This window comes from Alosa pseudoharengus, unplaced genomic scaffold (assembly GCF_046254945.1).
Source record: "Alosa pseudoharengus isolate Yale_2024_CS ecotype anadromous, Long Island Sound unplaced genomic scaffold, YU_APseudo_1.1 YU_APseudo_1.1_scf_19, whole genome shotgun sequence".
In the NCBI taxonomy this organism is placed as follows: domain Eukaryota; kingdom Metazoa; phylum Chordata; class Actinopteri; order Clupeiformes; family Clupeidae; genus Alosa; species Alosa pseudoharengus.
Genome location: NW_027468657.1, coordinates 29,250,815 through 29,275,249, shown reverse-complemented (window position 1 = coordinate 29,275,249; position 24,435 = coordinate 29,250,815). Strand labels below are relative to the sequence as shown.

Below are 24,435 nucleotides of genomic sequence, written 5' to 3'. Positions count from 1 at the left end.
AAATATGTTAAAAAATATATATGTTTATGTTTTTTTTCCAGACATTATCCGTGCTGTTGATATTAGGTTGCACACACTTGCCTTATGAGCTTGTGATTCCCATCAATATGCCAAAGGCTGTTCGGCGCAGGAACAGAGTAGCATCCTTGTTGTTCGTAGAGACAGCTTTCAGCTCAGTACCCCTTGCGGATCGACACATCTCAATGAATTTTACTCCGCTAAGTGTTTATGTTGAAACCCAAAATGGAAATTTTACTTCATCAAATGCTTAAAAAAACAACTAACATCTGAAGACATCGTTTTTTTCTCAGTAAACTGTTAGCTGCCATTACTCCATTGAGATTGACTGGGATTTAGCTAAATAGCGGTGGTTTTGCTAGAAAGTTGCTAGTTGTCTACTACCCTCATTAGTTCCAACGTGTTGCCAAAAAATTGCCCGGTGTATCATCAGCTATACAGTTTACAATCACAGCTTGAGTATGGATGTAATATCTCATAGCCTACCTAGTGAGAGGTCGTCTGACCCTGGTGAGTGGCACAGATACTGGGGCAGATGGACCTCACTTCTTTTGGTTTTGACGCTAACTGGAATTCTAAATGGTGCATGTTCGTTCCCACTGTGATCACATCACATGATTGCATGAAGACTCATATGTAGCCTATATGATATTTTATAAACGAATACAGATCATCTTTTTTACATTCTGTTTATGTTTATGTAGCCTATAAGATGTTTTTAATTTTTCTGAAGAGGAAAAAAATGCTTCAGATGAAATAATTTGGCGGACCCCCTGCAGTACCTCCGCGGACCCCCGGTTAAATATCACTGAAATAGGTTGGTGCAGACTTCCACTAAAGCACTGTGTGAAATAGACTTGTTATGTTGTTTTTTACTCACGCATATGTGGTTTTACCAACCGGAAGGGATGGGAGCTTGTGCTTAGTAGGCCGTCGTATGCAAACAGTGCAGGGGCATGGAACAAAGAGACCCCAGAAGAGTTTCATAGGTTTCTGGGATTGATCATTACATGGGGTTCACTTCCCTCCCTAATATCTATTGCTACTGGGGAACCAAGTCTTGGCTGGGATCAGGGGACCTTGACCAAATGATAAGTACATATTGTGTACTTGTGTACAAACGCAGAATACCAGAAAACACTTTTTCTCCATTGATATTGCTGTTGTCAGTAATTTATTATTTCAAGTTTTGCAATGCAATGCAGAATCTGGTGTCTGAAACCTAGGTTTGGTAGCTTCAGCCAGAAAGACTTTGGAGGAAATCTATCACAGCCTCATCTTCAGCTGCTCCAATTACTACTCTGTCGTCTTTTCATTAAGTACATATTACTGTACAGCAGGAGCTTGTTATAGAAAACGTTGCAATGCAATGCAGAATCTGGTGTCTGAAACCTAGGTTTGGTAGCTTCAGCCAGAAAGACTTTGGAGGAAATCTATCACAGCCTCATCTTCAGCTGCTCCAATTACTACTCTGTCGTCTTTTCATTAAGTACATATTACTGTACAGCAGGAGCTTGTTATAGAAAACGTAGACAATAAAACTAAAGTAGCTTGTATGGCCCTGGAGTGTAACGGTAGGCAAATTTGTTTTATTGGGTTGGCTAAACAAAATTGCTGTCAGATTTGGCATTCTGCAGAAGGGGATGTGTTTTGTAATGAGTCATAGCTCTTCTGTGTTCAACCTTCAGGTTCCCCACCTGAAAGTGTTGTGAATCAGCCTCATTTCTGTAAATGTACATACTGCGTACTTCTTATGGTCATCTGTGATTTTTGTACCCATGTGTATCCTGTGTGTCTTTGGTCTGTATGCAAGCATCCTTTGTTTATCCTTGAATTCAATGAAAGCTTGTCTAGAGGCCTTTTGCCTATCACCAGGTGTAAAATGTAAATGTTTGTAGAACAGCATGTGTCCAGGCCTCTGAGGAACTTCCCAGGAAAGGGGGTAGTTTTAGGCCTAGTCCACACGTACCAAACCGATCTTTTTTTCCTCCGTCTTCCCTGGAACCGTATCAAGAATATTTGCGTCCAAACGGATCCATTTCAACACGACTCAACACGTTACTTCATATCCCAGGCCTATAGGTGGCACTGTTTCTTTACAGTAATTTACCAAAACTTTCACGCTGTAGGCTTTACAAACAGACAGAATAGGCTACGACGAAATGGCTAGTGCAAGGAAACCAGAATTGTTTGTGTGGACTGATGGTGAACTGTCAACTGTAGTCAACTGTAAAACTAATAAACTTTATTTTACGGTTTGTGAAGGGTGCTGTCCCGTCCTTTATTTGGCTAATGCAGGTAGGCCGACTAATCACCTTTACTTTATTTGGTTGTAGGATAGTCCGTGATTCACATTAGTTTTGGCTATCACCGCAATTAGGCTACTAAACGCAAGGCTTACCCAAGTTCTAGGCTATTCTGTCGCCACATTTATAATATTGCTATAAAACCTTCGTTAGTAACAGTCAATACTTTTGCCTGCATCAAATCGCGCATTCGGATTCAGTGTGCTACCATCGGCTTAACGTGAGTTCTAAGCGTCTTTGTATGCTTATATCTGATTTCACTCGACTGTGAATGCATGTATGTTGTAAGACATGTAAAATAAATGAATGACACTGGCACTACACACAAATTAATGTAGCCTAAACTTACACCGCACTTTCCTAATAACTTAAGTTCTCTCGCGTCACTGACAGTAGCTAGAATGCATAAAAAAACACCGGGAAAAACAGTGTTCAGTCCACCAAGTCATAAGCTATCGGCGCTGCGCAGCACCAGTTGTGATATTTATCTTACGGAGTGTAATCGTAGGTAATGTCATGTATGAAAACTAGTATTGTTAGGCAATACTATAAGTGCAAGTCCAGGGCAGCTGAGGTGTGGCGATGACATCATCGATACGCAAGCGGGATGTGCGGTTTCGCTGTCTAAACGAATTCAAACGGGCTACGGTTTCAGATTTCTCCACTCTGGACCAGGTTTCAGAAAAGTGCGGTTTCGGGCAGTGCGTTTACAGGATTCGTTTGGACGCTCGGCCAAGACGAAGCAAAACCTCTGTGTTTAACCTAAAAAGCGTCTCCGTGTGGACGGGCCCTTAGAGGTCGTTTACACGACACCGCCGGGTGGATTTTCTCTTACCGCTTTCACACCTTTAACGACTCCGGCAAGAAAAAACCTCGCATGTACACACAGGTGTAACCGGCTAAATGTGCTGTAGTGCATATGCCAGACCAGTCGATGGCGCCGCTGTGCAGAAGCTTCACGATAATTTCGCGTGAATCGCGTAGAAGAAAACATTGTTGAAACAGTTTGTTAAGCCAGAGAATGTCTAGTAACTTCTCTGGTTAAGCAGTCGCATTAAATAAGGAGACTACAGACAATTCGGTTTTCAATTCAACTGTTAAACTAATAAAGTTCATTTTCAAGGTATGTGACTGCTATGTGAAATGTCAAATGCTTAGCCTACGCATTGCATTAGGTCTGAGCACCACTGGAGAAAACACTAACATGCAGTAAGCTAATGTTTAACTAAGTTAAGCTAACGTGTGCTTCTAACTTAGCCACTAAAGGCTGATAGGCTAAATTGTGCACATAAATCATGACAGGGGAAAGAAAAACATTTTAATATGATAAATAAATGGTTTGGTTTGTTTTGACAAGCAACATGTCAGGTCGAGTGCCGTGGCTGAGTTGAGAGGTGGGGCTATGTCGTCATAAAGTTGCCGGCTTCGCACCTACAGGCGTCTACACGGCGAAAGTTAGCCGGCGGTTTCAAAAGTTCCCACTTCAGAAGCCGGTTTCAAAACCTATCGGTTTCAGTCTCCTAAACTGCCGGCGTCGTGTACATGCAAGGCGTAACCGTTAACAAAACCTCACCGGTTTCACAAAAACCGGCATCGTGTGCACGGCCCCTTAATTAAAAGACAATAGAAGCTGACCAGACCTGATGAAGGCCTAATCCTCATCCTCCCTTTCTATTGCATATTCAAACTGGGTTGGACCTAGAGGTCACTCCTTCTTTTGTTTGTAACATAAAGTTAGTACACTGTTTCTGTATAGTCAGAGAATACTGAGAATCTGGTGAAATCCATGATGGGGTGAAACAAACATGTACTGTACTTCTCTCCGTTGAGGGCCACTGGCCCCTCATTGAAAAGAATAAATGCCTGGATCCTGATCTTGCATCATCCTGATTGAGTCTTAAGAGAAATATGGTAGTAAAAAATATACTATCACACCCCACCTTTCCCTATCATCCTCTGTGTAAGTGTGTGTGTGTGGGTATGAGTTTGTGTGTATGTATATGTGTGTATGTGTTTATTCTCCACGGGCTTGTTCTGTATGGGGGTATGTACTCCACTTTCAAATGTTTAGAACACATTGAGTTTTGAGTGATGTTGATTGTATTCCTAGCTTTTCATAAACAATAATACATTTTGTATATCATTTTCATATTATACTGATTTATATAAGGAAGTTGTATCTGTTGAATCAAATGTAGTATTTTATGTCTCTATTCCGACATGGTCTTCAATAAATATACAGTATACTTACTTCCTGTATTACTGGTAAGGTATGTTTTTTTTCCGTCATTCTTATTGAGTTTTCAGCGATACGCCAAAGTCACTTGCGATTTGCTTCCTAGGCTTCCCCGATGACTATCTGGCACCTTATCTCTGCCTTGATGTTAGGCAAATGCTGGAGCAAAGCAACTTCAGCCCGATCTAAATGTGCTCGGAAATTATCTTCTAGGTTCGCTTCCCGTAGCTCATTTCGGATTCTAGTCTGTTTAATGCCATGCCATACTCCACCGAAGCGCCATCGAAGTCATCGGCCAGTGAAAGTACAGCATTACGTAAGATGTCCATAGCTCCTTTATAACAAAACTCCTTTATAAAGCGCAAATATATGTTATCAACCGTCTCCTTTGAGTTTAGAAGAAGGCGCTCGTGACAACTAGAGTTGTTACATGGTTCAAAGCTTGGTTCGTTACAATGTTTCATCAGCGTTCTTTTAAGGCATTCTTTGCCATATGGATTTGCCAAATGATTTGGCAAATGGAAAAGCAAAAAAGATTTTGCAATTATATTTGCAAACCCCTTTTTAAAATGCTTTTTGTAAATTATCTTTTTTAAATACTGTTCAATATGGTAAATTAACCATTTGCCATGTGACATAGCCGATGCCATTGGGGGAAGAAAATTGAGTCTGTTGAAGGCGTGCGCTGGTGGTGGTTTCAGCCAGTCGACGCCCAAACGCTCAGCTGCGCGCTAACAAATGTCCTGAAAAAGTCTGCCCGCTGCAGTGTGCGGTTCAGGGGTGCATTCTATAAAGCGTAATTGGCTAACTTGCGTCGCCACCTTGGTAGTTCACACCGTCGTTCTTGGATTTGGTTTTCTAGAAAGGGTAGTTTGAACTTACCCTGGAAATCCAGAGTTCTCACGAGAGCACAATGGAATTGTCTCTGCGAGACACTCTGGCAAAGACCAATGATGCACGTTACTTTTTCCCCTTGCATTCCGGGCAACCAGCTAAACTGATGAAGACAGCGCTGCAACATTGGAGGACAGTACACATTGGTCTAGTGTTATCCAATTGCGTGCAGTGAGATTTTTAAATGCATGCTTGTTGCCGCCCCTTGAGTTGGGCCATTACATTGCTCTTTGCCAGACCCTTAATCTTTCTAGATTATCAGGGTCTGGATTTTCCAGGCTAGTTTGAACTCTCAATCACAAACAAGAACACAAAGTTTGGTCGTTTGAACTACTGCCCCTGGGCAGTCGACTTGTGTCGTCCCTTGGTACTTCCAGTTAGTGTCCGGAGCGCCTAGCCAAAAATCACAACCACCTAACCAAAAATTACGAAGTGAATGTTTATCTCGTGACTCAATGATTGTTCTATCCTGTAGCTTAATTTTCATTAAGAGACTGACTCCCCTATGGGCTCATTCTTGTTATTTATGTTAATTCAAGTATTGACTTGCTTTTTGATAGGCTAGTATTATAATCTTCACAGACTCTTAAAATCAGCACAGCTGATAGCCTAAATAGCAAGAATGAGCCAAGTAGGGGAGTCAGTCTCTTAATCAAAATAAAGCTACAGGATAGATCAATCATTGAGTCACGAGATAAACATCCAATTTTTGGTTAGGCAGTTGTGATTTTTGGTTAGGCGCTCAGAACACCAACTGTAACTTCCAAGGAATGACACAAGTGCGACTGCCCAGGGGCAGTAGTTCAAACAACCAAACTTTGCGTCCTTGTTTGCAATTGAAAGTTTGAACTTCCTTTTTTAGAAACACCAAATCCAAGAACGATGGAGCGAACTACCAAGGTTGCGACGCAAGTTAGCAAACGACGCTTTCTAGAAACAAGATCCTGAGTGGTCAGACTCGTCGACGGTGGAGGCCGAGTCAGTGGCTTGAGTAAGGGGGAGAGGCATGCCGCCGTCCCCGCTATCATCCATCGTCTCCTCTTCATCATCATCATCCTCTGGCGCTGCCTGGGCAGCGGTAGCACTAGCAACGGTAGCCAACCGAGGGGCGGCATTGCACTGGGTACCTCCTGACCAACTGATGACCTCAGCCTCGTCGTCCTCAGTCATCATGAGCTCGGAGAGTATGGGGTCGGGCGTGATGGAAACCCATACAGAAAACACACACGTCGTGGGTGTCCTTTCGGTCAATGCCATAACTGCATTCATTGGGGCACGGTTAGACCTTTGGGCAAACCGTGTCCTGCTGCATGGCTGGCAAGAAAATCTACACGTGGAGTCAGCAAAGGTAACATGCACGTAACATGCACGTAGTAGACCAAGGCACTAGCTGAGGGTAGCAAGGAGCAGTGATGTAGTACTCGAGTCCGGTCTCGAGACCGATTTCTGCTTTCTCGGACTCGACTCGGACTTGTTCCTTCAAAGACTCGGTCTTGACTCGGTCTCGGACCACAGTGGGAAGAGAAGGACTCGTAATTTCAGACCGAGTCCTCGAGACCAGCGCATTTTTTTTATGTTCATATATAAAAAAAAACTGAAAATGAAATTTCACGTTTCACGTCTTTGCCCCTTGCGTTGGCCTTGGTGCCCCCTTCTTTCAATAGGCCTATTCTGCTTTGCGTCCGTTTAATAGCGATTTTTATTTAGCCTATAGCCTGTCAAAATAATCTTAGTATTACAGCGCAAACTAATTCAGTCACAGTGGAGAAAATGACAGCAGCATGGCAAGACAGAAAGTGCGTCCAAACTCACCCATTCTTCTCAGTTGAAATACTCGCAATCGTTAAGCCTACTCATCACACAGACACATGTATCACATCACATGAATCAGCTTTTAAACGATGTTAGCCTCTAATTGCTGTGGTGAACGGTTCGCGAGAAAAGTAAATAATATAATTAAATTTAATCATAACGTCTACATAAGGTGCTATACCCATCTCCCCTACCCATTCATCTCGGTGGAATACTTCACGAACCCTTAGTTCAACACGACAAACCATATATCAGAATAAACAGCAGACCTTACCAGAAATAAAGCAGTCCCCTGTACAGTAAGCCGTTCCAGCGTATTCCGGTTAAATTAAAAATGTAATCTGCAGCAAGGTCTACATTCATGTCTCCAACTTTGGTCTTTAGGTTTCAAAATCTGTTTAAATCGTTCTTCATGATTTCATAACAGGCCAAATACAAAATAAATGTTACAAATATTGCCTAGATATAGCCTAGGTAAATATTAAAATCAGAGGATATAGAGTAAGAGTTTGTGAAAGGAGTCTTAATGATCAAAAAATGCTAAGCATGCATCTAGGCTATCTGAGTTTCTTAAAGCTGAGCTGTGCTTAAATTGCTCAATACATGATTCCATAACAGGCCAAATATAAAATAAATATAAATATTAAATATAGCCTAGACATCTAAATATTAGATGATTACATGATTTACAGTTATATTTAATATGTCATGTTTCATGTTTTTGTAATGTTTCATACAGTGATGCAGGTCTACTGTTGTGAATAGGCTAAAGACAACTTTGACTATTTTTATAGCCTACTACTGTATAGTTAACTTTGGCCTTGGTGCCCTGACATGTGGCCTTTGTGCCCCCCACCAAATATGCCCAACTGAAGGCCAAGTGGCCTTGCCCCTAAAATGGTGAAACTGTTGATTATTAATTGGGGTGATAGTAGATCATGAATATGAAAACTGACATGTTTTTATGGTCTATGGCCTAAAGGACTCGGTCTCGACTCAGACTTGCTTCCTCAAAGACTCGGTCTTGACTCGAACTCGACTGTATTTGAAAACCAACGGACTCGGTCTCGACTCGGTCTCGACCCTTCAAAGACTCGGTCTTGTCTCGGACTCGGCATAGGCGGTCTCGTCCCCATCACTAGCAAGGAGAGCGGCTAACCGACAGAGAAGAGATTTCTTTTTGTAAAATAATGCTAAATAAACATAGTTCCGAAAGAAATCGTTTAGAAAGACGAAGAGTAAACTAGCAAACTTCTCCTCTCCTGGGTAGTTGGCTTAATTATTAGTCTTTATTGCTTATTAGCGGGTCTTGAAGAGCTAAAATGTGATGAGGAGTATACATATACAGTACAGTAGCTGTGGACCTCCCTCCATATGCATTATCAGACGTGCTATTGACAGACAGTGTAGCACCCAAGGGTTTTCTGCCTCCTTGCTACTACACCCACTTCCCAATCTGAGTATAGGCTACTGCCTGTGTGGGTTTGTGGGTTTAAGCTGGGCTGAGTTGCATAGTTAACGCAACACAGGTTACTTTTACACAGAAACACTCTCATACAATTATTATGTCATGGTTATCATGCATTAACTCCCACACTATATTGTCATGAATCATCCTGGCAAATGTATTATGATGGCAAATAGCCTACTAGCATAGAACTTTATTCATTCAGGCTTTCGTTCTCGCTCAGTCTTCGCTCTCGCTCACTCACTGATTTATTAGTCCACAGAGCAGATGGAGGCCAAACATTAACTACTTCGGCAGAATAACAGAGGTCATCCTCTGCAGTCTCCCTCCTTATTCCCAGACAAAGGCCACAGGCTAAAGTACACCAACTCAAGAGAGAGCTGCAGTACACTGCGGCTATTTTCAAAACTGAGCTTGTTTGCCGTAAAATGACATTGATATCCTTGTATCTCATGTGATTATCGTTGCATGTACCACTATGACAATGCATGTACCACTATGACAATGACTCTTGACATATTGACAATTACTTTTTCCTTTAGCAGATATGACTTCCTTGCAGTGCAGTAAACTGCTGGGCCCTGGGGAATCTCCTAAACTACTGATCAGTGTGTCTGGGATATGAATGGGTTGCATTGAAAAGCTCTTCACGTGCACATTGGTCTTTCTGGCAATCAAAGCAAAAGTAAATTAAGCAGAACGATGCATCTTTTTATCCACCCATGTGATTGCTTTTTTCCATTGATATTCACCATATTTCTATCCCTACTTATAAGCATTCAAAAAGCCTATAAATCCAATCCATACTTGTTGTAATTCGTCGCAGAATGTAGAGTGCAGAGCAAAGAAGGTCATTGCTTTAGATGCAGGTAGGTCAGCTGACAGAACACCCATACATGATGAAGTGTGTGTGTGTGTGTGTGTGTGATAGAGAAAAACAGTGTGTCTGTGTGTGTGTGTGTGTGTGTGTGTGTCTTGTGTGTGTGTGGGGGGGGGCAGAATGCCAGTTGACCGTATCGCGTAACAGGAGCCAGGGAATTCTCTCCTTGACTTGTGGATGCTTTTTGAGGTATGTGCACCATATAGTTAGACACAGATGCACACACATGCTCAGACAGGCACATGCGCACACACACACACACACACACATTTTTTATTGCTGGGGCACAGAGATCATTCTCATTCGTAGTTCCTCCCACTAAGCTAGTGCACATGACTCAAATCTGACAACTCCTTTGAACAGGGAAAGTGTCACACACATGCAAATAACCTCTCTATATGCATACACCCATACACACACACACAGACACACACACACACTTGCTCCCTCACTCACTCCCTCACATACACACAGGTCTCCAGTGCTGTCATTCCTTCTCTCTGGATTAGCTCGTGGCAGATGGTGCAGAATGTCTTGGTCTGTGTGGATTCTATGTGTTTGTTTTGGAGAATTCACAGGTAAATTATCTTTACTGTATATATTAGTTCTGTTTTTTCATTTATGTGTATTGTGTAAATGTTCTGTGGGAGTTCATATGCTGTCTTTCATCAGCCTCTTGGTTTAGTTAGGGAATTAAATCTGCATTGTGTAATCCTCACAAAAGTGCATCATTATTTATTTTTCTTTTTTTTGCTATGTACTGCATAACAGATCGCTGAATCTGTTTTGGTTTGTATCAGCTGGTGCATGTCAATTGTTGTCCCTCCTGTGCAATGAGTCTTTCTTATCAACTCTCATGTCTCTCAAATACTGTACCTTTAGTGAAATTGAAGAACCATGTAGGAGTTTTCATTAAAGTGATAGTTCATCCGGATCTACAGCCTGGATAATTTAACACTATTTTAAGATCTAATTGTTATTTCCTGTACTGATTTCTTTGCAACTTTTTGCAGGAGCCAGCAGAGCTCTCGCTGAAGGCTCACGCTCCACAGAGAGGAACTGCTCCGCTGTTCCACCAGTAAAATCTCCCTCTACCCACTTAAAATTATCTCTCTCTCTCTCTCTGTCTCTCTCTCTCATTTCTCTATTTTAGCCAGCGTTGTGTCACTTAGTCATATCTTGTGTCAGTCTGTCACTTCATTTCCGTTGTGTCCGTTTCTTTCTCTCTTCTGTCATCTTACCCCTCCCTCTCTCCCTCTCTCCCTCTTTCCCTCAGTCTACTTTTTATGGCTTCTTATATCCTTGCTGCTGTGCTACATTTACGGCACACTGAGATCAGTATCAGACTGGATCAGTATCAATATCACTATGTCAGCTTGCAAATGTAATCCAGTCCCTGTAATAAGTATCATCATTTGTACCATGCTGCATGGCACAGTAACTTTAATCTCTGCGGTGCCTCTGATTTACTGTGCTCTCTCTCTCTCTCTCTCTCTCTCTCTGTGTGTGTGTGTGTGTGTGTACAGTACCTCCCTCCAACGGCAGTGAACACCACACTAAGGCTGCAGGCTCTGAGAGATGTCATGAGGGAGCAGAACATCACAGCCTACATCATCCCTGGCACAGATGCCCATCTGGTAGTAACCTTACCTCTGCCCACCCACTCCTCATGTGAACGTTCCTCTTGCTTCTCTCGTTCACTACCTCCATCCCCTGTTTCTTTCTTCCCTCCAAGACATTTGATATTTCTCCTCTTCTCCCCACAGTCACAATTTGCTGGTGTTCTGACTCATGCCACATTTTTTCTTAGAAGCTCTGAAAGAAGATCACTTAATGATACTGAATAGCCTTGATGTCATCCCTTACATAAAAACATCCCTTACATTCTGCCATTAATCATGCCACTTCTGATGGCATGATTAATGGGGGGGGGAAGGAGAGAGAGTGTAGATCCCAGGGACAGAATAATTTCCCAATAAAAAGATGTTGTAGGAAAGGCACACATATTAATGTGCATTCTATTTAGTTCTCAATTGTTGGTGTTGTTTGTATTAATTGAACTATTTAATGATGGGTCGTTACCGATCAAGTTATTTGTTGAACTCCATTTTCTATCCAAGGGCAGGAAAGGCATCTCCCTGCAATTTGGCAACAATGCCGTCTCTTAAGTTGAACAGCTGACAGCTGGAACAAGATATATTTGCTGCCAAAATTGGGATGCCTTACAGCGCAACACAGGAAGGGCAGAAAGCACACTTGGATGCATTTACATCTGCCTAGAAATCACTCAGCAGAATGTGTTGCACTGTAAATAGGATAATCCTTTTGCCCACCTTTGCAAATAAGTAATAATGTTTCGATATGAAGTGTATATATGTCCTTGGTTTTATGTCTTTGTGTTTTTCATGGAAAGAACGATCTTGGGATTTAGATTCAACTTTATTATTTTTGTCCCATGGTAGTTGTGCTTCAGTATCTAAGCCAGTGTTTTTCAACCTTTTATGTCCCACGGCACACTAACATCCTGTGTGAAGAAAAAATAAACATACCATAGCCTAAAACTTCAAATAATACACAGATATGGCCTTATTATGGCTTCTATGCAAGACCTGCTCAATAAAACAAGCGCCCTCTGTTTCATTTGTAGGTGACTATATCTAATTTAATTGTTGTTATGAACTGGATATGTGATGATTCTGTGAATACTGGATATGGGGCCCCCGTTGTACAATGCCTGCATACCACAAATAGTGCAATCATACAATCAATGAGAGCATGAGGTTATAAATTCTTTGATGCAACAGTTGCTTTTCTGGACCAGTGAGTGACATTTGGGTAATTTTCTGCGGCACACCTGATGATCTCTCACGGCACACTAGTGTGCCCCGGCACAGTGGTTGAAAAACACTGATCTAAGCCATACAACACTTTTTGCTTGCTTTAATAAAACAACCTCTGTAGTCTGTAAGATATATTTGTTTTTGTTCTGTTTTTCTCTTTTCTCACAGAGTGAGTACATTGCTCCACGGGATGCTCGGGTTGCCTTTCTGTCTGGCTTCACTGGTTCAGCAGGTTAGTTTTAATTACATTTCGGCCCACTGTTTTTGGAATGACACAACATAAACACATTTGTATGCACGACCATTGGTTTCCCATAACCACCCACAGTGGCATAAAACAAATTGATTTTGTCCCTGAATTCACGACTTTGGCACAACATCCGCCAGTTAATAGACAATATTTATGTCTGAATATGTGCGTAGTGTGTTTGTAATGGTCTGTTATTAGTCCCTCATTTGGATGCGATCCTCATTGACAGGCACAGCGGTTGTGACACTGACTAAAGCAACGCTGTGGACAGACAGCCGATACTGGGTCCAGGCTGAGCGCCAGATGGACTGCAACTGGGAACTAGAGAGAGATGGTGAGGGGTCCCCCACCCACATATAATTTCATCAACCCGCGTCAGCAGGCTGATAGTTAATGATGTCTTACTAATGCACGGCTGCCCTGTCTGACCCCACAGTCTCCATACGCAGCATCACGGACTGGCTCATCCGAGAGGTTGAGGAGGGGAAGGAGATTGGCTTTGATCCCTATGTCTTCTCAGTCAGTAAGGCCACATGCAACAGATGCCATTTTGTTCTCATTATTTATGAGGGAGTCCTTACCCCACAAATGAAATGCTACTCTAAAAACAACTTTAAACTTTAGGACACTTTAAGGGCTCTACATTAATCATTTTTAGCATTCTATGAGGTGAATCTGAGGAAACCTTAAGGTTTCTACTTTCTAGACTTTGCTAGGAGTTTTGATGGAAAAACATGACATGACACTATCATGACACATGAACCCTCACCCTAATCCTAACCTTTAACCCTAACTCTAACTCTAACCCTAACCCTATCCCTATCCCTATCCCTATCCCTATCCCTAACCCTAATCCTAACCCTAATTTGTTATGACAAAAACCGAATGACACTTAATAACAGAAGCGTTATGTCAAAAACATTTATGACTTGTTTATGACAGTGTCATGTCACTCTTATGTCAACACTGTCAAGTTCAAGTTTATTTATATAGCACATTATCATACAAAGAATGTCACTCAATGTGCTTAAAAGAAAAAAAGAAAAGAATAACTGTTATAATAATAGTAGTTAATACAATAAAATAATAAAATAGATCAAGGGGGAAAATAAGACTGAATGAATAGGAGGTAAAAACAAACAAAAAAATCAATAAAAAATAAACCTAAAAACTAATCAATAAATGCAGAATAAAAAAGTTCAGTTTTTAGTTACTTTTTGAAACACTCTATTGTTGGGGGAAATCTAATATCTATTGGAAGCTGATTCCAGTGCTGTGTGGCATAATAGCTAAATGCCATTTCTCCTTGCTTGGTTTTAACCCTGGGGACTATAAATTGACAAGTTCCAGTAGATCTAAGCTCTCTGCCAGGTGTATATTGGGGAAGCATTTCAGAAAAATGGTGCCAAGTCCATTCAGTGATTTATATACTAGGAGTAGAACCTCGAAATCAATTCTGAAATTAACTGGGAGCCAATGTAAAGATTTAAGAATGGGTGTAATATGATCTCTCTTTTTAGTCTCCGTTAACAGTCTAGCAGCAGCGTTTTGAATTAATTGAATCTGTCTAGTGGACTTCTTGGGGAGGCCAGTTAGGAGACTATTACAATAATCTACCCTACAGGATATGAAAGCATGAATAAGCTTTTCTAAATCTTGTCTAGAAAATCTCTGATCTTAGCTATGTTTCTGAATTGCCAGAATACTGATTTAGTCATGCTTTTGATGTGATCATTCATAGTCAGGTCCTCATATAAGATAACTCCCAAGTTTTTTACTTGAGTCCTAGTTGTAAGTGCTTTAGATTCTAAGTAAGCACCTATTTGTGTTCTATCCTCTTTATTACCAAATAAAATCATTTCAGTTTTGCTCTGATTAAGTTGTAAAAAATTCTGCTGCATCCAGGTATTTACTTTTTCAAGGCAAAGACATAAGGAGTCAATAGGACTCAATTCGTTTGGTGACCATGCAAGGTAGACCTGTGTGTCATCTGCATAGCTATGATAATGCAATCTGATATGCAATGATATGTATTGAAATATTTCACCAAGGAGGAGCATGTACAAGTTAAATAAGAGTGGCCCAAGAATGGATCCCTGTGGCACTTCATATGGCATAGTATGTTTCTCAGATACATAGGTACCAATAGGTAGATGTCAAGTGAAGTGTAACCAAAATTATATATATTAAAAATAATATTCTGTAGTTTTAGCAGTTTAATTTAGCACTGACAGTAGGACAACCATTAATTTATATGGAACAACTTATCTTTGAAGTTGTATTGGTGTGATTTATTTAAATTGTGGTCATTTGTTCACATTGATGAGTCAGTGATGCAGGATAGAGTTATTGATTAACATTCAGACAGTCTGTCTCTCTCTTAATCCAAGTGATGTTCTTTGCAGAAACGTTCAACTTTTATAACATCAACCTGTCCCCCGCCAGCCGGAACCTGATGTCCATTCCTGCCAACCTGGTAGATAAAGTATGGACCAATCGGCCACCTCTCCCCCCAGACAACCTTGTGCGTCTGCCGGACAACATCATCGGTGTGTTGTTTTCTGTTTGTGTGTGTGTGTTTGGCTGTGTGTGTGTGTTTGAGCGAGAGAGAGAGAGGGAGAGGGAGAGGGAGAGAGAGAGAGCATGAGTGAGAGAGAGGGAGAGAGAGGGAAAGAGTGCTTTGTGTTATCTTGGGTTCCAGAGCTTATAAATACCTGCAAACAGAGCAGATGTTCATAAACTGGTGACAAACAGAGTAATAAATGGCCTGTTTGGAGACTTTACAGCCAGTTATCAGTTTTATCACTGTAATGACCACTGAAGCAAGACATGACCAAGGAGTTGTATAACTTCCAATTTTCCTCTTTATGTCGCTTGTAGTTACAATAACTGTGTGTGTTTGTGCATGTGTGTGTGTGTGTGTGTGTGTGTGTGTGGGTGGGTGGGTGTGTGTCTGCTGACGTTGGCAGAAAGGACTTGGCTAGAGAAGGTGAAACATATCAGGAATATAATGAAGGAGAACCCTTACCAGCCCACCGCTGTTCTTCTCTCAGCACTTGACGAGACTGCCTGTAAGAACAACACTCACATGTACACACAAACGCACACAACATATATACAGTATATACAGTATATATATATATAAATGTTTTTCAACCTGAAAATACTTGCAGTATTGATACAACCAAAACAGAAAAATCAGTATGTCCCATATACATAGACACACAAATCATCCACAAACAACACCAGTAACACAAACAAGTACTTGTGTAAAGTATAGACCTGGCTAGGGCAGCCTAGTTGTTCTAATCTTCTTTTAGTTCTTAGTTCCATGACCTCTCCGTAGGTGACATATATAGAGTATGACTAAAAGCTGTTGCTTGTTGTCCCAGGGCTCTTTAACCTTCGTGGGAATGATATTCCATACAACCCATTCTTCTACTCCTATACCCTGGTGACTACGGACGAGATCTGGCAAGTGTCCTGCCTCCTTCACACCTTCATGTCCTCACATCGTCCAGTGTTGTCAATGAGCTTTCTAGTCCAGTCACAGTGTGGTTATACTGTATGTGTTTTAGCTCTGTTTTGTTGTGAACATGGTATAAAACATGGTATTTGTTTGGGAAAATCAATTCTAAAGTGTTTGTGGTTGAAGAATACAAATAGATGATATACGAGATAATACATCATAGAGGATTTTTCTAATTATCTTTCTTCTCTCTGTCTCTCTCACTCACTCTCTGACTATCTGTGTCTGTCTCTCATTATCTCTCTCTCTTACTTCCTTTTGCTCATTCTCTCCATAGGCTGTTTGTGCACATAGCTCGTGTGCCAGACGACCTGAAGACATACTTGAACGCAACCTGTTACACGCCCGACTGTGTGCAGCTGATTGAGTACGGTAACGAGCGAAACCTCCTGAAATCCTACCTGCTGCGGCCAAATACAAGGGTGTGGGTAGGGACAGAGTACACCAACCAGGCGCTCTACGAGCTCATCCCGGAGGTAAGGCCTTGGATCAGCATGAGTAGATCCTCTCCCACAGAGATGGACTAAATTGGCCATATTTTTCTCCTCTAGTCTGCTTACCATTACCATTAATGTCAGGTTTTGTTAGGCCTTATCTCTCTGTTTCTTGAGGTATTTATACCATAACCTTGTGATAAGTACCAGCTGTGTCTTATCATACTCTGAACCCATTGTACAATTTATATACTTATATACTGTTTATAAGTATAAGGGCGTTTTCATACCTGAATCGGAATGTGGAGCTTTCCCCCAAAGATCAATTCAATTAGGTATATGTGAAAGCAGCAATCGCTCTCTGTTTTGGAACAAAACAAACGGACCGAGACCGCCTGGAAGAGGGGGTCTTGGCTTGTTTCCAATCGAACTTCATACTCATAGCGGTTCGTTTTTTGATTTGGAACAAAATATCTCCCTTAATCAGTTGTTTGTGTGTTTGTTTGTTTGTTTCAGGACAAGTTAATGACATCTGATTACTCACCAGTACTCACCACCAAAGCTGTGAAGGACCCCACCGAGCAGCGCATCCTCCGAGACGCACATGTAAGATTAGATTGTGTAGTCATAATGTCTTTACCCCATTTCTGCCTCTGTCTCGCCTTTTTTATTCTCAGTGGAACATAAGAGCCTCATTTGCATTCCTAACCCAAATGCTTTCACTGAAATTAAGTAACTATTGATCCCCCCCCCTCCATCCAAGAGAAAGATTATGTTGGATGTAATTTTCTTCTGTGTATGGTTGACTGCAAATAAAAAACATTTAGCATAATTTGAAAACTAAAAAATGTAATTCTACTCTTGATGATAAACCCAGCAAAGTTTGATGTTTATTGTTTTGTGCTCTATGGTTTGGGAGTTATCAGTACTATTCCTATGGTACCCATTGCCATTGAGGCACCACCAGCCTTAAAAGTCCTACCTCCTTCACCACTATGTGATAAAACACAAATCAAATATCGTTCTGGAACCAGTTATTCAAAGATAGAGTAAGAAGTGAAATAGCATTCTGCCACAGCAGTTTTCAATGCTGAGCTGCAGTAATGTGGTGTTTTTTCTCGGAAGGCGCCTGTGATGACAGGATGATGGATGTCCCTGTCTGTGGGCAGACTTTGCCTTGCTGTAGAGTTGCGTGCTATTTGTGCTGCTTGCTCCCTTTGTGAATGAGTGAGTCCTCTCTACTGTTTCCTGTGTTAGGGAGTGAGTCTTCTACTGTTTCCTGTGTTAGGGAGTGAGTGATGGAGTGAGTGAGTGGGTGAGTGAGTGCTCTCTACTGTTTCCTGTGTGAGTGAGTGAGTGAGTGAGTGAGTGGTCTCTACTGTTTCCTGTGTGAGTGAGTGAGTACTCTCTACTATTTCATGTGTGAGTGAGTGAGTGGTCTCTACTGTTTTCTGTGTGAGTGAATGAGTGAGTGAGTGAGTGCTCTCTACTGTTTCCTGTGTGAGTGAATGAGTGAGTGAGTGAGTGCTCTCTACTGTTTCCTGTGTGAGTGAGTGAGTGGTCTCTACTGTTTCCTGTGTGAGTGAGTGAGTGCTCTCTACTGTTTCATGTGTGAGTGAGTGAGTGCTCTCTACTGTTTCCTGTGTGAGTGAATGAGTGTGTGAGTGAGTGCTCTCTACTGTTCCCTGTGTGAGCTAGTCCTCTCTACTGTTCCCTGTGTGAGCTAGTCCTCTCTACTGTTCCCTGTGTGAGCTAGTCCTCTCTACTGTTCCCTGTATGAGCTAGTCCTCTCTACTGTTCCCTGTGTGAGCTAGTCCTCTCTACTGTTCCCTGTGTGAGCTAGTCCTCTCTACTGTTCCCTGTGTGAAGGTGAGGGACGCGGTGGCAGTCATGGAGCTCCTGATCTGGTTGGAGAAGAGTGTCCCTGGGGGGAAAGAGACCGAGCTCACAGCAGCACATTATGTCAACGAGCGCCGCAGGTAATTGGAAATCAGATACACATACACACACACACACACACACACACACACACACACACACACACACACACACAAACACACACATTTATGTATGCATACACACAGACATACAGATATACATATCCACATGCACACATACAGGCACAGTTACTATTTGATTAGTATATCAGTGTCTTCGAAATGGAATGTCTCTTTATAAGTTGAGTGCTTGGTCAACTGCTGATTTCATGACTTTGCAGCAAACAGAACTTCAGCAGGGGTCCCAGCTTTGAGACCATCTCTGCAAGTGGACCCAACGCTGCTCTTGCACACTACAGGCAAGAAGCACCTGCCCTCACATTTCAATGTAGTATATTCTGAGTGAGACTACTGTGATTGAGTGTTTTTGAAAAAGCGCTGTGTACATTATATGTTTTATATGTGTTATTAGTAGTAGTAGTAGTGGTATTCGTGAAGTGTTTCCTGTATTCACAATACCCTTCTATTTTGCAGTCCTTCTGAAGGGACGTCACGAGCCCTGACTATAAATGAGATGTATCTTGTGGATTCTGGTGGCCAATACCTGTAAGTATGATCAGCATGATCAGCAGCTGTCTAGCTAATGTGTTTACAGTGAAAAAGACTTCTTAAATGAGACATTACTTGTCTGGAGAGTCTGACTGACCTGTGTTGTTGTCGTGATGATGTTTTCCTCCCATAGGGACGGAACCACTGACATCACCCGAACAGTACATTGGGGCACTCCCACTGACTTTCAGAAGGTAAGGCAATGGGGTTGGCTGGCATTACACTGTAAGAGTGAAGGCTGTGCCTGCTCTGAGTTGAATAAGATGTTAATGTGTATGACTGTGTGATGCTCGTTTAAGTGAGTTTTGCATTAAACATCACGGTCACAGGGCATCCTACAAATGCGCATAAGAGTTGTTCACTTTGGGGGGCTGAATGTATATTACTGAGGCTTCTGTCTGACCTTTAGCTGAACTATATCCGTGTTAGCTGTTTAAATATGAATAACTCCGATGTTACGTCCTTTGAAGATAAACACTGAATTGTCCTTGTGAGAAAGTTTACTAATTTTCTTTTTTTTCAACAACCTGTAGGAGGCCTTTACTCGTGTGCTGATGGGTAACATTGAAATTTCTAGAAACATCTTCCCTGATGGAACAAGAGGTTTGTGCACTCCTCACACATTTGAGTTGAATTGTGTGATTACTGTAGTCCCTCCACAAGGGGTCTCCATAATGTCTCTGGCGGCTCTCTTGAGTAATTTTATGTCCGCTCACGTTGATGTTCTTGTAGGTATCAACATGGAGATGCTGGGCCGCCGGGCATTGTGGGAGGTCGGACTGAACTATGGTCATGGCACAGGCCACGGTGTGGGCAATTACTTTGGAGTTCATGAATGTGAGTCTGGCACAAACTTTGTGATGTTTTGATGGCATTGCCAATCTCAAGTTATGTTAGATATTTCAATGTTTAATCAGTTGTCATGGCAGAGCATGTCACCTAACTGTTTTTGCATTTAAGGGAGAATTGAATTTATATTGAACTTATACCTGTACATAGTGTCGTCGACATATCTGTTCATTACGCTACTGTGTGTTCTGATGCTACGTAAACAAATTCCAACAGGGCCTGTGGGTTTCCAGTCCAACAATATCCCCTTTAAAGAGGGCATGTTCACTTCCATAGGTAAGAGCACTCCTGTTTTTAGAGCCATAACCCCTCACATTCCTTTCTCATGTGTTTAACTCAGTCCAGTGAAAGTGGATTCAGTGATGGTGGCAGATTCTGACTGTTTTGAAGTTCAGGAGCCAGACAGATACATTTATACAGATACAGATACATTTTAGTATTCTCCTCAGAGTCCTTCACTGCAGTGTAGTCTGGGCGCTTGGTGAAGAACAGCCAGACTGGGATTCTTCTTAGTTGGGTCTTAGGGGGCCTGTTGCTTTTCCTTTCACTGATCCCACATTACAGAGCCTGATCTTGTCACAGAGACTCACTCAAAATATCCACTGTACTGACAGACACCTGGTGAAGATAACTTTACTTTACTAAATGTTTGGAAAGAAAGTGTTCTGAGTCGACTGTGTTGTCTTTTTTTTCGTGCTAAGAAAGGAGACGTCACCCAATATCATATCCTTTGTTCACGAATGTTCTGATGACAGGCAAAGACCAAAACATCAACAGCGTTGACTTCTTTGAAGTGCATGGCAGCAGCAGTGAATCTTTTCTTCTGCTTTTTTGTTTGTTTTGTTTTTGTTCCCCTCCCCATGTGCCACCAGACCTATTCTTACAGATTCAGCATATACAGTGTTGGGTTGAGTTTATTTTAAGTTGTTAATGTTTATTACCTTTTTATTCATTAGAGCCTGGATATTACAAAGAGAATGACTTTGGCATCAGAATTGAGGATGTTGCTGTCTTGGTTCCAGTTCAAACACCGGTAACATTGATTTTATTCCACTGTATTTACTGTGAAGCGTCCATTGTTCGCAAAGTATTTTTACAACATATATTATTATTTTTATCATTATTTTACAATTTTACAATTATTTTATTATTATTACGGGGCATACATATTGTAGTTCATAAGATGCTCTTATGATTCTGATGTTGTGTATGTATGTATACATATTTTTGCTTATTATACTGTACATGTAGGTTATACACATACATAGTTGATCCATGTTCTCTCTCATCCAGTATGGCAATAACTTCTTGACCTTCGACACCGTGTCTCTGGTTCCCTATGACCGGAAGCTGATCGACACTTCAATCATGAGTCCGCAGCAGGTAAACGACTCTGTCAGCCTTCAAGTCGCCTCTCACGGTGTCCTTGTCAGCTTGTGTAGCTGGGCTCCAATCCAGAGGTCTGGCAGAATGCGGTGACTATGATGGAGTGGCGGCCATACTGTCTGCCTGCCTCTCTGGCGCATTGAGATTTATGCAGAATTTATGCTGAAAGACAAGCACAGGAGAGGGAGCCAAGGTAACATATTGTGCTGCAGGATGTGTGTGTGTGTGTGTGTGAGTGTGTGTGTGTGTGTGTGTGTGTGTGTGTGTGTGTGTGTGTGTGAGTGGGCGGGGGTGGGTGTATGTGTCTGTGTGGAGCCTGCTATCATTTGTTCAGTAGAGCTTTGACACCTCTAATCCTTGTGGTGTTGAGGTTTGCTGCTCTCTATGCTAATGTACTGGCTTCCTTTGAAAAAACCCCGCTGACATCTCTCTTCTCAGAAACTTTCTAGATGCGCACATCTGGGTACAGTAATACATATTTCACGGGTTTTTATTAGTTATCTACAATCCCCAGTTACTTTGGGTCATTTTTTTATTTATTAAAACCTTGATTGATCTTTGTTGTAACCCTCACTTATTATTACATATCCACATAAGATCTTCACATTTTACTTTTATGGTTACTTATATGATGATAGCAATAAATCAGAGTAACTGTAATTACACAATACCTTTAGGATGACAAGGAAAGGGTACATGTCATCCAAATACCGACACACTCCTTGGCACAAAAGAATCATTAAAAACTTAATTTACTTCTGAGCCATTAAATAGTTCTAATTACAAGCTTAGTGATTGAAAAGGCTGTAAAAGTTGATAGACCATCAGATTGGGATTGAGTGGATTAAGGAATTTAAAGGTTTTACCAAAGAACTTTTAAAGCAAGTAGTTAGATGTTTCAAGTCCTATGGAAAGTGCTCTATATAGATCATCAATAACAACAGATTAAAATGAATTATCCTTCTCTGGTGTGTGTGCATGCGTGTGTGTGTGTGTGTGTGTGTGTGTGTGTGTGTGTGTGTGTGTGTCCACCCCAGTTGCAGTGGCTGGACCGCTACTACCAGACCATCCGTGATAAGATGGGGCCGGAGCTGGAGAGGCAGGGCCTGAAGGAGGTGCATGACTGGATGATGGAGCACACAAAGCCCTTCCAGACCACCAGCGCCTCCGCCTCCGTCTGCTCCCTCTCCCTGCTCCTCTACCTCATCCCCACCGCACTCCTCCACCACTTCCTCTGAGATCCTCCTCTGCCCCACTCTTCACTTTGATCTTTATTTTTGTTTGTGTCTTTCACACACGGTTTCTCTTCACATCATCATGTTGTTTTCACTGGGTCTCCATCACCTGCTTGTTTCAGAATGTTTTCCCCTTTTGTCTGCACCTTTTACCCGTTCTACATCTTTTACCCGTTCTTAGTTTCCTACCTTCATTCTCTCGCTTCTGTAGTATGTGTTTCGATCATAAACATCCTCCTCATTTGTCTGTGAGTTACCGTGATGTGCTCATAAGTCAGCATTCATGTTCAATTAAGTTATTATAATTTTGTTAATTTTCTTCTTTTACTGTATTTTAATTTTGTTTATGAACTGTAAAAAGCCAAATATGTGTGTATTTAGAAAAAAAAGTCTATTCTTATTTATAATTTAATAAAATATGACAACAAGGCTTACACATCTATATGAGGGAAAGTGAGTGTTTGGTTGCTTAATGCATGTTTCACGTTGACCTCTAACTGTGCTATAACCATAGAAACACTGACTGACATGTGGTGACTGACATATAGACCAGTAAACACTGACACGTGCATTGAAAGTGGGGATTTAAATAGCGTGCTAATTCTCAGAGATGGATGGCGGCGCTGTTTCACTGGTGGTTGCACAACAGGAGGCCTTCTCACGGCACGGCTTTAAACGCTTGGCCCCTCATCTCCAGGAGCCTGAGCGCATCTTGAGGTTTGCCTCTGCCATGTGAGAAACACTGCTGCCAGCGAAGGTGCCTGTTGCCAGGCAACGGGTTCCGTCAGAGCCGCGGGAGGGTGTGAATGTGGTTTCAGACGCGGCCTTGCGCTGCACTTGCACACTTCTGCTGGCCTCGCAGGCACGGAAGCGGAATTAGAGCAGCAGAGTGGCAGGGCCCTTAAAGTGCCACAGAGACCTTTTCTGTCTGTAGGGACCAGGGCCCTTAAAGTGCCACAGGGCCTGTTTCTGTCTGTAGGGACCAGGGCCCTTTAAGTGCCGCAGGGCCTGTTTCTGTCTGTAGGGACCAGGGCCCTTAAAGTGCCACTGGGCCTGCTTCTGTCTGTAGGGACCAGGGCCCTTAAAGTGCCACAGAGACCTTTTCTGTCTGTAGGGATCAGGGCCCTTAAAGTGCCACAGGGCCCTTTTCTGTTTATAGTGATCAGGGCCCTTAAAGTGCCACAGAGACCTTTTCTGTTTATAGGGACCAGGGCCCTTAAAGGGCCACAGAGACCTTTTCTGCAGGGACCAGAGTTCTTCTCCAGTTTCTGCATATTATTCTTCTTGTTGAGTGACACATTATATTCACATCACGCAGGGATAAAATGGCAGGTTTTGATAAACCAACAAATATATATCATGTTAAAGTAAAGGTTGGGCACCCTCAATATCAGTGGTAAAGAACAGCTGTAGGAAAAAGGTGTGTTGGCTTGTGGATATTCATCTTCACCTTGCAAGTCCACTGCTGTGGTCAAGTATTTGGGTGTACTGTGTAGAAATTACTGTTTTATGCAAGTGTCTATGTGTCAGGGGAGTGAACTGTGAAAAGTGCACTGTTTTTATAACTGTGAGACACAGAAGAACAGAACAACAGTGTGACTGCCGGCCACCTCTTTTTCTAGATAGACGGTAAATCCAACAGAGGCACAAACAGGACTGTAGAGAGAGAGAGCACTACCAAAGTACTTTTAGGCAAGTCCCTCAACTCGGCGGCCATATTGCAATGCTTTTTGCGCACTTATAGGGCATCTA

At 42.0% G+C, this 24,435-nt stretch overlaps 1 protein-coding gene across 1 annotated transcript; it reads left to right on the top strand.

Moving 5' to 3' along the window:
• Window positions 1–6,625: 6,625 nt before the first annotated feature.
• Window positions 6,626–23,044, top strand: xpnpep2 (X-prolyl aminopeptidase (aminopeptidase P) 2, membrane-bound). The gene is made up of 21 exons (XM_076292769.1): window positions 6,626–6,638; window positions 10,628–10,692; window positions 11,141–11,251; window positions 12,623–12,686; window positions 12,934–13,038; window positions 13,141–13,227; window positions 15,110–15,253; window positions 15,674–15,775; window positions 16,097–16,178; window positions 16,511–16,709; window positions 17,184–17,273; window positions 18,537–18,646; window positions 18,886–18,963; window positions 19,139–19,210; window positions 19,347–19,407; window positions 19,747–19,816; window positions 19,946–20,050; window positions 20,279–20,338; window positions 21,019–21,095; window positions 21,356–21,445; window positions 22,486–23,044. The coding sequence occupies exons 1-21, from the start codon at window positions 6,626–6,628 to the stop codon at window positions 22,684–22,686; spliced, it is 1,986 nt and encodes a 661-aa protein (XP_076148884.1). The 3' UTR covers window positions 22,687–23,044.
• Window positions 23,045–24,435: the final 1,391 nt, after the last annotated feature.

Coding starts and splice junctions, on each gene's coding strand:
- xpnpep2 (XM_076292769.1), top strand. Junction 20,339..21,018: donor GGGCATGTTCACTTCCATAG/GTAAGAGCACTC, acceptor TTTATTCATTAG/AGCCTGGATATTACAAAGAG. Junction 21,446..22,485: donor CAATCATGAGTCCGCAGCAG/GTAAACGACTCT, acceptor TGTCCACCCCAG/TTGCAGTGGCTGGACCGCTA.